The sequence below is a fragment of the Clarias gariepinus genome, chromosome 13, assembly GCF_024256425.1.
Source record: "Clarias gariepinus isolate MV-2021 ecotype Netherlands chromosome 13, CGAR_prim_01v2, whole genome shotgun sequence".
Lineage (NCBI taxonomy): Eukaryota > Metazoa > Chordata > Actinopteri > Siluriformes > Clariidae > Clarias > Clarias gariepinus.
The window spans coordinates 3,477,057-3,494,128 of NC_071112.1; the positions used below are offsets into that span (position 1 = coordinate 3,477,057).

Consider the following 17,072-nt stretch of genomic DNA (forward strand, 5'->3'; position numbering starts at 1 on the left):
GGCGTGACTCGCGGAGCAGCCAATCACGGCTCGGATAGCAACATTGCCAGCCAATCATACGCTCCCAGCGCAGTCTCCTCCGTAACCCCAATCTCATACCCAGCAACACTTGCTCTGGCAGTGGCTCTAGGCCATGCATGACACAGGCGCACACACACACACACACACACGTATCTGCCATATGTTAAGGACATGCATGGACCGTGGATACTGTATATGACAAATGGTACAGGAAACTGAAAGACACGAGGGGAACAGGCGGGCATTTTTGTTGCTCGTAGCAAAATATGGATAAGTGCAAAACTGCACACACAAGCAACACACACACACACATTCGCATGACTGCTTCAGCAGATTATTACTTATCTACTTAGAAGGGAACTACTCCCAGCCCCCCCATCCGCTCCCACCGGACCCCAAAAGTCTGGCACTTGGTCGGACTAAGATAAGAACATCTTATCTCTCTCCTCTCTTCTTGTCTCATCCCCTCTCCTCCCCTTTTTTCCTCCACTCTCCTTGCTACCCCCCTCCTCTTCCTCCCCAGTCACTGCCACAGCAGTTCTGTCGTTCCAGGATCGTCCGATCCCCGAGGCGGCCTGCTCATCCCCGCGCTCCCCTTTTATCACTTAGTCACTCTGTGCATCTCTTTCCTCCCCCTCCTCCTCCGCCGTTCTTTCAGCCCCTATCGGGGGGAGAAAAAAAACACGGTGATGGGCTCCTTCTTGCTTCTGTTTTTTTTTTTTTTGCTCCTTTCCCCCTAATACTTAGCTTTCTTCTTTCTTCACGTCTCTTCTTTTTAGGTCATGCAGTATTTACAGAGAAATGTGTATATGTGTGCATGTGTGTGTGTGTGAGAGAGCGAGAGAGAATTGGTTCGGGTTGTGGAGAGGAAAATGGTGCGCTTATCTGTCTCGAGTCCAACTGCTGATCTGGAGACAGCTTCATTCAGCAGAATTGTGATACTAATAATCACGAACTGCTGAGCTGTTGTCAGCTTTGTATGTTCCAATCAGCTAAACACACACACACACACACACACAAGCGTCTGCCAATCTGAAAGCAGCTTAATCAGGTTTAAGCAGGTTTAATTTCAAAGCATTACAACTACTGACCTGAAATCAGAGCTTCATAACTGCTGATCTGAAGTCAGTGTCATTTATTCATTTATTTATTCATTTATTTATTTATTTATTTATTTATTTGTCTGCTCAACCAAAGTAAAACGTCTCCCTTAGAGCTTCCATAGTTAAACGTTATAACAACTGGCCTGGAATCAGTCACGCTCAAACCGCGCAACTTTATCACAGCTCAGTGACGCCTGATCTGGAGTCAGTCGCATTAAATGGCGCAGTGAGACCCCAAACGTCTAATCTCTGAAGATAATTTTAAATCGTCCCCCGCAGTTGCAGTAATAAGGAACGTATGTCTGCACTCTCTTTCTAGCTTAACATAATATTAATCTCAACTCCTGTCATGTGATGTGCCACATTTCAGAAAGGAAGCAGATCAGCATCTGGTCTTGGCGATGATGGAGGTGGGCGTAAAGGAAAAGCTTGTTGGTTAAATATCATTTTTCTCCAGGTGGACATGCACGGTGAGGTGTTTCAGGGCGGTCGGAAAAACAAGAACTACGTTGATACTCATGTCTTCATGATTGCAACCCTGAGAAAGGCACGTGGACGCACAGTCAATGATTACTACCGTAGGTCACATGACCATCATGTGTCTGTAGGAGCTCAATAGCCTACCTATAAACCAAGAAAAGCATCACTTCTCTAACCACAGTACCACGTTTTATTGTTCCGTCTTTTGACCTGCTGTCTTTCCTCTCTACGATTCTTTCTTATTATATATCGATATATGATTGATTGATTGATTGATTGATTATTGATCTGAATATCTGATTATACCCAGATATTCGTCAGCATGACTGATTCAGATTGACGTAAAAATCCCAAAGAGATGAAAAAATATCCAGTCTTAAATAATTATTTAAAAAAATTAAGTTATAATTGATTTTAAAACCTGAAAATTCTGATTGTGTTAGTCTATGATGTTTTTTTTTTCTTTATATGTACAGGTACATGTCTATGCGAAATGTCCAATAATGACTTAACATCGCTATTGCAAAATATATTTAAAAAAAAAAAAACATGTTGTAGAATGATTAATTAGTCCAGCTTTTAATCACAACAGTGCAGGACTTATCAAAAGACACACAAAATTAATTAAAACGTGGGATTTTTAGCTCATTTGCATGTTACAGGTTTCCTCAATATTAGTGTTCATAATCATTAACGGTTATATTTTAAAATCCTGATTTATGGGCTGGAGTTAGTTTATTTTATGTCAAAACAATGTGTAAACACGAGTTTCACATTAAGTGTATAAGAGTGTGTTAATAATATATATCGTATGTAATTTGCAGTCTAAGCACATGGTGAGATCATCCTAAGGTCATATCAGGCGTGGATTTTGCAGGTACAGTGCAGTGTGTGGCTTAATGTTTTGTTTTTTCCCCTCGTTTTTGTTTTTTAAGGATAAAATGCGTCAAGCTCTTTGTGGAACAGCTTCGCCGACTTCGAAATGAGTTGTAAGCCTAAATCCGGCTCGCTTTTCTCGGGATGTTGGTTTTCATTTCAGTTCAGTAGCAGCATATTGTCTACCAGCACAACCCCCCGTCGAGTGCGACAACAACAACAACAACAAAAAAGGGACGCCTCGTTTCTAAAATAAGAACCCCCCACCTTCAATTTGGCGGGGTGCAGCTTGCAGTCGGCACGTGCCTCATGAGGGGTGACCCTCGACCTTTGTACCTCCCCCTACAGCGGGCCTGAAAAAGGCGGAGTCATTACGGCGCGTCAATCACTCGAGCTCAGAGAGGCAGTCAGAGCTAATTTATGGAGATTGGATATGAAGAGAGTGTGTGTGTGTGTGTGTGTGTTTAAGTGGCAAAGTAATGCATTCAATCAAGGAGGGAGACAAAGAGAGAAGAAGGAAGTGATGGAGAATTAGAGTGAGCGTTTCAGCCTAAGATGGAGGAAGTCAGAGGGGATGAGGGTGGAGGAGGAAGGAAGGGTGGCGTTGTAACATTTAACTGTGGTACAGCGACTGTAATGTACGATACAGTTATGGTCTGTTCTCACACTGTTAAGAGAGAGAGAGAGAGAGAGATTGGTAGAATAATAATTAATGTCTTTATATATCTTGGGTTAATATGGATTGTTTTATACGCTAGAAAATAATCATTAGATTTGGTTTGATATCTGTGACAAACAGTCCTCTAGGTAACCGAACTGGATTGTCTGTACTTTAAATGCTTTTTTGTTTTTTAATAAGGAAAATATTATCTTGTGTTTAGAGTTAATACTTTATTATATTTGTAGTGTAAGTGTTTGATGTGGAAAGTTTTTATCACTATTATTACTTTTAAAATGTGCTTTTGTTTTTTTCTTTTTTCTATAATTTATAAGACATAATAAATAATAAGAAATATATCTTTATTTTTAAGTTAATTTTAAAGTTTATATATATTCATATTTATATAAACCATTAGCATAAAAATATTATGGAAAATAAATATATGGTGCCATCTGTAATTAATATTTATTCCATTAATATTAACATTATATTCAAATTATGTATCTATTATATGTTATTACAGTTCTATAATTTTTGTTTTATTGTTGCTTACAAACACTAGAAATATTTTTATATAATATAATTTATTATTATTATTATTATTATTTATTATTCTATATATTTTACATTCTTTTATATCCCAAATTATTATTTTAAAAACGATCCATGTACATGCATGCCTTGCACATCTGGAATATTTTACACGTTTAAATAGATTTTCTTTATCTGTCTGTCTGTCTGTCCTGTATATATGTATTTATTTCTATTTATTTATATAAGTACTGTTTATTTTATTATTACTTACCTTGACCTGCCATGAGCGTAGCATTTGATGCTAACCACAGAATTAACAAAAAAAAAACACCTAACCCCAACTAAATTATAGTGACAAATTTTATTTTTTTTAGCTATAATTGAATTTAAATTTCAAAGCAGTAAAAGGTCATGAAAGTTAGTTTATAAATCATGACATTTCACCAATATCACATTATAGAACATATTGTGTACACACACACACACACACACACACACACACACACACACACACACACACACACACACACACACACACACACACACACACACACACACACACACACACACACACACACACACACACACACACACACACACACACACACACACACACACACACACACACACAGCTCAGTGGCCAGGGTAGCTCAGTGGATAAGGCATTGGACTACGGTTCGGAAGATCCCAGGTTCAAACCCCACAACCACCAAGTTACCACTGTTGGGCCCTTGAGCAAGGCCCTTAACCCTCAACTGCCTAGATGTATAATGAGATAAAAAAATAAAAAAAAAACCTAAGTTGCTCTGGATAAGAGCGTCTGCCAAATGCCTAAATGTAAATATATTTTTTTCTATTATTATTATTAATAAATAAAAGTTTTATAGGGGATTATATATAATATTTTAGCTATATGAGGCCCTGTACCAAAATCAAACAGTATAAAAAATATCTAGTTTTTTTTTTAAATTATTATAATTGTAATCAAACTAGAGAGTTATAACAATACATTAACACATGAATGCTGCTTTGCTTTTTCGAATGCTAGAGATTTTACTTTACTATTTGAAATGGAAATTCTGCTTTCATTACTCATAAGAGTAAGACAAATTTATATATCTTTAAATGTTAATTATTAGAATTATTAATCAGTCGGACTTATAGGTCGTGTGATTAATTGTTATTCAGTATTGAAATGATTCTCAACACCAGTTTGAGGTGAGAGAGACAGAAAAGGAAGACGCAGATATAAATACAGCAGCGTGTGTTATAGGAGTCTAATCACAGTGTGTTACCATGTGACACTGTTAAATAAAACCAGTGACAGGGCTTTAGTCTAAAGAAAGATACACACACACACACACACTTCCTCTGTCTCTCTCTCTCTCTCTCTTGGCCCTCCATCTTTTGGTAGAGCGAGTGATGTATATGCAGTGCCATCAGCACTTTTGTCCGTGTGATGGAGTGTGTGCGCGGCCGTGTGTGTGCGTGCGTGTGAGGCCGCGTGTGTGTGCGCGTGTGTGTGTGTGTGTGTTATGTAAGAGGAATAAAAATAGCTTCCACTCTGCACAGCTCCCTCTTAGCTTCATGCTCTTGCGTGCAGCCACACTGCATCACTGCACCTGCGGGACACACACACACACACGAGTATGAATTTAAAAACACACATGCAATGAACAGTACAAATATATAAGCAGATCAGCAGTATATTAAAATGCACATAAGATTTAAAAAAGGATCAGATCACACTGGCATGAACAACACACACGCACACACACACTGACAAACAGATAGATAGATGGATGGGTGGAAGGATATGGATGGATATCACAGAGGGAAACGGGGAAACTAAATGGCACAGACTGAGACACGGATAGTCATTCGGCACAACGTAATTATTTATACAATCTTGCTAGCAGATTTTTAATATTTGGACGCTTCTCCAGAGTGCACGTATCTGTTCGCCTCTGGCCCTCTAATTACTGCCACTCAGGTGGGAATTAAATCGTCTTCACGCCCGTTTCATACACAGAGCATCAAAAACAACCCCATCGCTTCATAACAGCGAATCAGACTGTTGTGTGTTTGTGTAATCAGGCTTTGATTTTGATATAGATTTGCTCGAATTTTATTTGTTGTTATGGGTCCGTTTTTTCAGAATTCTAATAATTGTGTGTGTGCATGTGTGTTATAAGTTTTTAAGTGAATGATTATTAACAAGTTATCATTTATTAACCCGAGTGTTCGTGTGCACTCTCGTATGTGTGTGTGTTGAGAAATGAGTCGTGTGAATTATTTAGCCCGTACAGGGCGGCTCTCATATATAATAACCGAAATCTGTTATGGAGGCTGAAAAAAGCCCTGCATGAACATGAAGAGAGCTCGGTGGTGAAAGAGAGTGCGGTCGTGTCACGTCATGTCAATCATCAGTCAGAGGATTTCTTTGTAGATACATGCTTGTGGCACTGATGTGCAAAAAAAAATACATTTGCATTGAATTGCGCAGTGTTTTTCATTTGATTCGATTTTTTTTTTTTAAACAACCTTTCTGATTTCAATTGTGGACCACCACTAGGGGGAGGCACAAGAAGAAACCAAACCAGAAGCTGATGCTCGAGGATGAACTTTGGGTGTAGAGTAGAAATATAGCTGACCAGGCCAGATTTTCCTCATATGGAAAAAAATTACATATTGTTTTTGCGATTTTTTTTATATTTCTTATATATATTCTAGTTAAATTTGTGTCAAAGGGAAAACATCATCAGAGTGAACATAGTGTACTTTAATTGAAAAACTGTAAAGCACACAGATGTTTTTTTTTTTTTTTTACTTTCAAATTCGTAAGCATCTCTCAAATCTCACATCTGCTCAGTGGGAATGTTGCAACAGAACTTTAGTTAAACTCTAAAGCTGTGCTTCCATCCCTTACACTACTGTTTCATATTATGCATTATTTTATCATTATGGATAATACTTATTTTACTTTTAAAATCTGGCAAAGACTGAATCAAATCCAGTTACTCTGTCTTTTGAGATACAGTATGTGGTTTATGTTAATTGTGGAATGATAAGCAGGCAATAAGGACTAAATCGTGCCACAATACAGTACACTTGAGATGAGTGAAGAAATGTAGGTTTTTTTTTAAAATATTTATTTATTTATTTATATAACACACTCACACACACACTCACTCACTGCCTATTTGATTGACGAAATTCTACACCATGACTTTATGGAGGTGCATATGTGAACAGTTCTGAGAACGGTGCTAGAATCACAGAGCTGGTTTGATTTAATAACTTCTGATTCGGGAACTGTTCCCAGAACTGTTCATGTCCACAAGAATTGTGCTTTGAAGCAGCCATGTTCTAGAATCTCTCTCTCTCTTTCTCTCTCTCAAACACACACACACACACACACACACACACACACACACACACACACAGAAGCCTTTTCAATTAAAGAAATTCTAGAACTGGAATTCATAAATCATAGATAAACAAACAGGAACAGTTCTGGGAACAGTTTTAGAATTACAGAACTGATTTGATTCAATACTTCCCGATTCTAGAACTGTTCTCAGAACTGTTCATGTTTTTGTATTAACGAATTCCATTTCCTGAATTTCTTAAAGCATATAGGCCCTGTGTGTGTGTGTATGTGTGAGTGTATGTGTGAGTGTGTGTGTGTGTGTGTGTGTGTGTGTGAGTGTGTGTGTGAGTGTGTGTATGAGTGTGTGTATGAGTGTGTGTATGAGTGTGTGTATGAGTGTGTGTATGAGTGTGTGTATGAGTGTGTGTATGAGTGTGTGTGAGTGTGTGTGTGTGTGTGTGTGTGAGTGAGTGTGAGTGTATGAGTGAGTGTGTGTGTGAGTGTGTGTGAATGTGTGTGAATGTGTGTGAGTGTGTGTGAATGTGTGTGAGTGTGTGAGAATGTGTGTGTGTGTGTGTGTGTGTGAGAATGTGTGTGAGTGTGTGAGAATGTGTGTGAGTGTGTGTGTGTGTGTGAGTGGGGTGAGTGTGTGAGTGGGGTGAGTGGGGTGAGTGTGTGAGTGGGGAGAGTGTGTGTGTGAGTGTGTGAGTGTGTGTGAGTGAGTGAGGTGAGTGTGTGAGTGAGTAAGTGTGTGAGTGAGTGAGTGTGAATGTGTATGAGTGTGTGTGCTAAGAATTGTACATTGAAGCAGCCATGTTCTAGAATCTCTCTCTCTCCCCCCCTCTCTCTATCATACACACACACACACACACACACACACACACACACACACACAGAAACCCTCATAGAGTCTATTCGATTGGAGAAATTTTAGAACTGGAATACATGGATATAGAAACAGGGACAGTTCTGAGAACAGTTCCAGGTGAACCGAGCTGGTTTAATTAAATAAGTAAATCCTGATTCTAGAGCGAGAGCTGTTCTCAGAACTGTTCATGTTTTTGCATTTACAAATTCCAGTTCTAGAATTTCTTCAAACGGGCCCAGTGGGTGTGTGCACTGAGAGTTGTACTTTGCATTCTACATTGAAGCAGCCATGTTCTAGACTAGAACACACACACACACACACAAACACACACACAAACACACACACACATATACACATCCTACAATACGAAATCTGAATATTACCCGAATGTAAAATATTGCTCAGTGTGGCTTCATCTCGGATCACGATATAGTTTTGCACTCATTATTCTGTCAGCTGTCAGGAAACCTGTTCACTATTATTCAAAAGTTTAAAATTCACATAATCAGTGATATTCACTATTAATTCTATGTAGTTTTAGATAGGTCTATACATTACTTGTGTTTGATATGGTTCTGTGTTTTGGACTGAGGTCTGACAAGAATATTAGGAAATCATATAGAAAAAATTTTTGTCTTATTTATTTGTTTATTTTTAACCTGCTTCTAGTTCATACACCACAATGATCTCAGAGGATGCGTTCCCTTTTTGTTGTGATCTTTCTTTTTTTATTTCCTCCTTCTTCTCCTGGTTCTTAAACGAACGCAGGAAGGACGGAAGACGAGCCTCACCTTTGTTGTCACTGAGAACATCGAGCACGTGTCTGTAATTTGCCGGGTATTGTGAAGTTGAAACATGAGCAAGCTTTTCTTTTTCACTCTCCACTTTTCACATTTTCGACCTTTTATTCATATATTTCCATGTCTGGGATTTTATTTTTTTCTTGCCGCTGGCGCGTCTACATCCTGTCTGTTAAGATGCTTTGTGACAATGTCTCTTCTTAAAAGCGTTATATAAAAATAAATAAATGTTATTCGTGTGTGTGTGTGTGTGTGTGTGTGTGTGTGTGTGTGTGCATGTCTGCGTGTGTTTTATAAGCTGGTTAGCATGGTGCAATTCAGTCGCCGTGTTCAGCTCAACGAACGCAGGGTCAGATCTGAAGGTCAGGCACAATCCCTCAGGGTCAAACACAAAAACAGCCAATCAGAGCGCAGCGTCCTGCCGTCTGATGAGCAGAGATCCAGAAGGGGCTGGAGGCAGCATGGCCGTCATCCAACACCAAAAGAGGAAGGGGAGGGAAAGAGAGAGAGAGGACAGGGTAGATGAATATAGAGTAAAAGTGAAGTCACTATAAAATCCTATTATTGTTTTTTTTTTTTTTTTTTTTTTTTCAATACTGAAGGTCAGTATGGGGGTTTAAGGGATGAGACTCTGTTCTGCACATCTGAGAATTGTGTGTGTGTGTTTGTGTGTGTGTGTGTGGTTACAGGTATGGCTCAGGGAAATGATAAAGGCACACAGTATCGCTCTGCTATCTTCACATACAGTCCAGAACAGCAGGAAAAAGCTATGAAGAGTAAAGAGGCCTACCAGCAGGTAGACACACACACACACACACACACACACGCATATCCAGGGACTCTTTAGTGTTAGAACTGTCACAGTTTTGCACCGCACATATTAATGTATTGAAAAGAAAGGCAGTTATTTTAACTGGTTTTTCTTTTATATATATATATATATATATCCTGAAGCTGATGTTTCTATAACAGGACGTCCTAAAGTTTTATTGATCATACAGAACCTGTCAAAGGTTTGGACAAACCTTCTAATTCAATATCTTTTGTTTTGTGATTTATTTTTACGTTCTAGAACAATATTGGAGATTTATAACACACATGGTGTTGGGTAATTAAGCAACAACAGCAACAGTCGGTTGTTATTTTAAGACGTGAAGGTCAGCCTTTCTGGAACAGTTCTTACAAGAACAGTATTGTGTCAAGTGCATTTTCCAAAACCCATCGAGCTCCGTGATGAAACTGTCCCTCATGAAGAAAAGCAAGACCAGAATTGAGCTCTGCTGTAGAGGAGACGTTCATTTAGAGTCGCCAGCCTCAGAAATCACCAATTAACAACCAGAACCTCAGATTAGAGCCTTTACAGAGCAGAAGGAGCAGATAAACATCTCAATATCAACTGTTCAAAGGAGATTATTGTGTATTTTGGATAAACGCCTTTAGTGTTGTTTTACAGTGTAGTAAGAAAAAAAAAATCTGGAAAGAGGAAAGACCGTGGAATTGGAAAGAGGTGACTTAACTTTTGACTGGTAGCGTATACCATAATTACAACATAAAGCACGTTAGTTTCTGTTCATTTAAATTACATATTGCTATAAAGCTGTACAGTTCTGAAGCTACATATTTCTTACATATTTTAATTTGTATTTAATGTTTTTATTCCTGTAAAATTGGACTGTGTACATTGTTGATAGTGCGATATATATATAATATAATGTGATATATATTACAGTATACACAAGTATAACTGAATTGAATTGAAGTTTTCCCACTTATGCCCTCAGCAGTATCTCTGTTTTCGTCTATAAGACAAAAAGAAATGCATTTTGTTACGTTACTGAAACTGTTAAGTCCTATGTGGAGGATTGTCACTCCCTGAACTTCTACCTTGCAGAATATTGGTTGTAAATTGATGCTCTGCTTCATCCCTCATTATAAAAGATGACATGAAATGGAAATACTAATGCACTTTGTTTAAAACAACATCTACAAGTGAAATCGGATGTTTTCGCAGGAAAAAAAAAAAATTGGGGGGTGTGATGGGATTCCAAAGGGATCCTGGATTCAGGCTGGTTTAAGATTTTTTATTTTTGGTTGATAACCGATCTTTGTGTGTTTACTGTTAAATCATAAACGAGACGTCTGCGATGTTGTGAGCTCTGTGTCAGTTAGATCACACCAGTGCCCTCTCTCTCTCTCTCTGATTAGTCAAAGTCAAAGTAAGCATCTCGGGACAAAGAGAAAATTCCAGTCCGAATTACCAATCCGTCACGTGACCTTTAACCGCTAACCGCCACACGCCGACGATCGCCCGTCCTTTTCGTGGGGACAGGAGGGTTTTTTCCCTGATTGCCGCCGTGACCTGCCGCTTCTGAGGTCACACAAGGTGAGGCTAAATGTATTAATTCAGATGATGGGGGGGGGTAGTGTTGCCACAGCAACGCCCGTGCTTCGTGGCCTTGGCCTTGGGTGGAGCAGAGGTCAGAGGTCGTGCCCGAGGCAGGGAGGCAGCTGCAGTTTCACAGACTCAATCAGATCAGAGACCGAGTCTTACTGGCTGATATCAACGGTCACAAACACACACATGCACGCAGACAACTACAAATCATGTGACTCAGTTGATTGTGATGTCAGTTAATTGGTGTCCTTGCCACTTTTTGGTTGATATTCTGTCTCACGTTTTCAGTTACATGTTGTAATTCATCTCCATGCTGACTCCAAAATCGTTTTTTTTTTTTTTTTATCATTTTTAGTTTATATGTTTTCATTTGAGGTGGCGGCACGGCGGTGGCTTAGTTTCTATCATGGTCACCTTGCACCTCCAGCGTCCGGGTTTGATTCCCGTCTCTGTATGCATAGAGTTTGCATGTTCTCCCCCGTGCTTGGTGGGTTTCCTCTGGGTCCTCCGGTTTCCTCCCACAGTACAAAAACGTGCAGATTGGGCCAATTGGCGTTCCGAATTACTCGTCTCGTGCCTGGGACTGATAGACTTCAGGCCCCTCGCAACCCTGAACAGTATAAAGCGGTATAGACGATGAGTAACTGAGTGCATTTAAGGTGGCAAAATGTTGCAGTTCCTCTATAATCCTACAGGTGGTGCACTCTAAACAATTCACACAGTAGAAAATTTTTTTTTTTACTATTCTAGAATTCTACCAAAATCTTAAAACAATATTAATATTGTTATATTAAATCAGGATGTTTATAAAAACATGATGCTAACAGAATTAAATATATGTAATATAAATTGATTCAGCACCAGATGTCATGATAATATCATATCATGTAGTCCCTCGTGATTTCCATCCCTAATAACTACATATGATGCAATACATTATGGAAGCATAAATGTTAAATCTTTTATGTTATACATCCATTGATGTGGACGTGTCAGTCCTTTTCATGCTCTCTCTGGAATTAAAGGTCCCAAACACAAAGCTGAAAATTCCTCAACATACTGTAGCACTGACACTGGAGACTCCTCCCTTAAACTTTAAATAAACATGTTCTATTAATAGACTTATGCGACACGTCCGTTTGCGTGATTCGTTACTATAGAAACGATAATCTGTAGCATCATTAACTGAGGTTTCGGGCTTCTTTAAAACGATTGCAACGTTTAAATGTTTTACTCCTAAGATTCTCATTATCGTACTTTACGGCTTCATTCACCAGAAATTCCCGGGTTGACTTAAACACCCCTTGTGATGATGATGATGATGATGATGATTATAATAATAATAATAATAACAAGACTCCAAAATGTGCTTGCTGACATCAATTTACACTTCTATGCAATAAATATAATGTCAGTTTCTGATCTAAGACCATTATAAAAATTATATTTTCTGATCTGAGACAGGACTTCCCCTTCTTTTCCTTTTTTTCGGCTGCTCCCTTTAGGGCTCGCCACAGCGGACCGTTTGTCCCATTCTAACTCTGTCTACCACATCCTCCCCTTGTCACCCCAACCTCCTGCATGTCCTCCTTCCTCACCGTATCCATGAACCTCTTCTTGGTCCTTCCTCTTCTCCTCCTGCCTGGCAGCTCCATCTCTAACATTCTCCTCCTGATATACTCCTCATCCCTCCTCTGCACATGTCCAAACTATCTTAATGAGGCCTATCTAAATTTGTCCCCTACCTGCACCGTCCCTCTAATATAATATCTCATTCCTAGTCCTGTCCGTTCTTGTCTCATCCAAACCAAACCACAGCATCTTCAGCTCTTCCACCTCCAGCTCTACTTCCTGTCTTTTTGTCAGCGGCGACGTCTCTCCAAACCGTCGCTGGTCTCACTACCTGTCCCCTAACTGTCCCCTTTGTCTCACTACCTGTCCCCTAACTGTACTAACTGTCCCCTTCGTTCTTTGCCGATACCATCCTTTCACGGATCACTCCTGATCCTCAGGATAGTCCGCGGGGACTCTTGTCTAACCTCATCCATCAACCCGTCCATCACCGATGCAAACAGTGTGAGACGCAAGTGTGAGACAGGACATTTCTGAAATGTCCGAACCGTGGCACCAGTTTTATATTTTTTACAACGTTCCCATCAGCTGAGCGGCGAGAATCCGTCTTCTGCACACATCCATCCATCCGGTTTCTCTTGTTTCCTCTCATGAATAATCACCCATCCTGTTTTTTCCTCTTTTTTTTCTGGTCAGAACCACAAGTGCATCGTTGTGGCTTTGAGGGACACTTGTGGTGAATAGGTAGAAGTGACACTCGCGGGCAGACTGGTAGAGGAAAAATATTCCTGCTGAGGGGATGGTTTGATCCTTAGAGCTGAGATTGCGTAGACAGCCTTGAGCTTGCTAATATGCATAAACACACACACACGCGCACACACACGCACATTTAGTTTTAGATAAATAAATTATTAACCTGTAACGAGGTCTTCTTTATCTCCCCAAACTTTATCATTTAAAAAGGAGAGTGAGGAAGCGAAGGAGAGTAAAAGGGCAGAAAAGCTTATTTAAAGGCCACAGAGAAGAGCACTAATGAAATGTAGAAATTTGCTAAACATCAAAGGGTTTTTATTCATAAACGCGGGACAGGGATAAAGAGAGAGAGAGCGCAGCCTAGAGAGATGTTGAGATCAGTTTTCCGCAGTAAAGCTCCACTCGGCGAGGGGGGCGATTCATTGGAGATGGAGGTTTGACCTCCAATTAATTTCTTCTTCTTTCTTTTTTTTTTCCCGCACTTTCTAGGTTGGACTCTACCAGTTTCTGAGTGTGTAGCACCTGAACTTGACGGCTCTTTGTTTTCTGGCCGGGTGTAATGGGTTTAATGCATGTGGAAATGATTTGTGTGTTGAAGCACATTTAATAAGTGCTTTATGTTAATAGGGTGGGGGAAAGAGCACAGCGGAAGACACACGCTTTTTTTTTAGTTCTTTAATAAATAAAAAATTAAACCATCTGTGTGTGTGCATGCAAGTGTGTGCTTATGTGCTTCTGTGTGTAGGTGCTTGGATGTACACCTGAGTTTGTGTGTGTGTGTGTGTGTGTGTGTGTGTGTGTGTGTGTGTGTGTGTGTGTGTGTGTAAGGGCGTGTGTGCACGCATATGTGCGCGTGTTTGTGTGCTGATAAGAATGATGCTCGAAACAATCTGGTGTGTGTGTGTGTGTGTGTATGTGGTGGGGGTGTTTTGGCTCGAAAAAAGGGACAGCCATGATCAGTTCCAGCATCTGTGCGTGTGTGTCCAATATTGATATAAAGAAAATTACCACTAACCAAATAATTCAGTGCAGTCGTCCTACACTGATTCGTTTACTCTAGTCGTCTCTCATATAGCGCACGAGTCGCCGCTAAAGTGAGTCATTCTCTAGTCTAATCCGACTGTAGAGAATCACTGAATTATCCAAATCTTGAGCTCCAGGGTTCCGTTTGAAGTACGAACCATTCATTACAATAGTTTAGTCTAATCGTAGTAGTCTAAAATTAAACTGCAGGTAGTCCCCGACTTACAAACATTCGAGTTACAAATTTCCGCAGATACGAACGGACCGCGGTTCTACAGACAAATCATGGAAGTAGCTCATGTGTATTATACAAAAAAAAAAAAAACACTGCAGTGCACCAGATACCAATATTTACAATTATATACATTATCTTCAGTGTGTAAGTGAATGTACTGTATAAAATGTCTAAAATATCTTGTGTGTGTGTGTGTGTGAGGGTGTGCGTGAGGGTGCGGGAGAAATTAATGAGCCTTACTGGTACTGTACTGTACAGGACGATCAGTGGTTAAGAAATTGGACTATAGTTTGGAAGGTCCCAGGTTCGAATCCCATGACCACCCAGTTGTCCCTGTTAGGCCCTTAACCCTCAACTGCTTACATGTATAATGAGATGTAAGTCGCTCTGTATAAGGGCGTCGGCTCTAAATTCTGCAGTGTATTGTCTGATCGTATATTAGACACACAGAGAGTTACAAAAAATAGTTTTTACAGTCTGCATAGTGAAATTTTGTCGCAATGGTGACAGTTTGATTGTTTACAGTCTCGTCCTGTACATAATGAAATCTCACAATATTTTTATCTTGGGCTTTTATTTCACTACTGAGTCGTACTCGTGTCCAGGATAACATCCGCTCTTTACTGTTCTGTGAAATTCGCTCTGTAGATGTAGATTCCTAAAGCGGTCAGACTTGTACACCCTTCTGCACACTTCAGTTGTCTAATACTAATACCGATGGGTATCCACACTGACACCTAGTGGAACTTTGTGGAATTACAGGGTTCTGACTTTTTTTTGGTTTTGTTTTTTCTCTTTAAATTGTCCGTCAGTCCTTCCACTGTAGAAGTGCTTCTCTTCTGCACTGCTCGTCTTAAAAGCTGCTCTCTTTTTGTGTGTGTGTGTGTGTGTGTGTTTGGTTTTCAAAGCTACACAGAGTGTTTGAAGCTGGCGTGGTTTTGCTCCCTCTGCAGACTAAGCACTCCCAGTGGACATCGTTTGATGTGACCCCTTGAGGGAGCCAGTGCTCTACACATTTTATGCTTTTTAAGAGTTCAGATTGCACTCTGTACCTTTGAGCAAATAGACGCACACACGCATGCACGCACCCCAGAGAGTATAAACTTGTTCGGCTCAACAGTCAAGAGCGATGGCTCTCCCCAAGTCACATTCTTACTCTTGATGTCTGTCTGTTTTGTCGTTGTTGTTATTGTTTATCGAGCTCTTGTCTCTATGTTTATTTCCTGTCTTGCTCTTCATCTTTCTGGTATATGGGTTTTTTTGTTTGTTTCTTTTGTTTTTGACCTCAAAATTGGCTTCATCGAGATGAGATGAGATGAGATGAGCCGTCTTAATTGATGCACAGAATAAATGTGTAATAATTATATGATATAACCCTGGCACAGGAGAAGTAGACATGCACAAGAACAATAGTGAAGCTCACAGTAACATCGTTAGGATGTAGTAATTTATCTCCCGATGCATAAAGTACAACATTTTTAACATAAGTAATTATGTGATGTACTGTAGTAGCTGCAGGGATTGTCAGACGAGGCCTTGTTTGCTTGAGTGGATAAAATTAATGACAGATTCTGATTCTTTTTCGTCTCTGATTGCAAGGGCGAATAAGACCCAGGCAAGTTTTATAAAGTCTGGTTTCTATTCCTGGAGTATTTTGGGAAGGAAACATAATGAAAACGTATCACTCCAAATTGTACAAGGGCCGTTCGAGTCAAACCAGGACTTTTGATTGTGTAGAATAATAGAACACAGTAATGAGAGTAAAAACTCTTTTTATGTCTCTATATAATCTCCCGCTACACTAGTGCACTTATCCCAGTGTTTCACTAGAGCTTGGACACCATCAGGGTAGGAAGTTTTCTCAGGACACCTGTCTAATTCACGTCGGAATCAGTACCGGCCTCCCAGGAACTCCATTAATGCCCCAAACAGAGCTCAGGAGGTCAGGACTGTACAGCGGATGTGGCGAGCCGAGCTCCTGTATAGTGAATGATTATGTGTACAGTTCACACAGGCTTATTCGCCCCAAGCTGGCGATACGTTATGCGGCAATTTTCAAGTATCAGGCGTTCCACTCACTGAATGTGGAGTCCGAGCCACCTGGGACGGGATCATCATTCACGGACATCGTTAAAACATTTGCACCGTTTAAATATTTCAGTGCAGCAAAGAGTCTCATCACCGTACTGTGCTTTAAGTCTCATGAAACTGTCGATCGGTTTTACAACTTCGTTCACAAAGAATTTCATTACAAGTCCCAATTTGGCTTGAACGCCCCTTTTATATAGGGCATCACTTGCTTCTTTCTCTCTCTCTCTCTCTCTTTTATTATCTCTGTCATTTCTTCACGCCTTGACATTGATTGTCGTGTGCCATTT

The 17,072-nt window shown here is 39.9% G+C and overlaps 1 protein-coding gene across 2 annotated transcripts in view; it reads left to right on the forward strand.

Moving 5' to 3' along the window:
* Nucleotides 1-17,072, forward strand: part of msrab (methionine sulfoxide reductase Ab) — a 51,151-nt gene that overhangs the window by 31,564 nt on the left and 2,515 nt on the right. For both annotated transcript variants that reach the window (XM_053509758.1, XM_053509759.1), the window contains exon 5: nt 9,406-9,512. In XM_053509758.1, the coding sequence (XP_053365733.1) occupies nt 9,406-9,512 (107 nt within the window). The remainder of the gene's footprint in view (nt 1-9,405; nt 9,513-17,072) is intronic.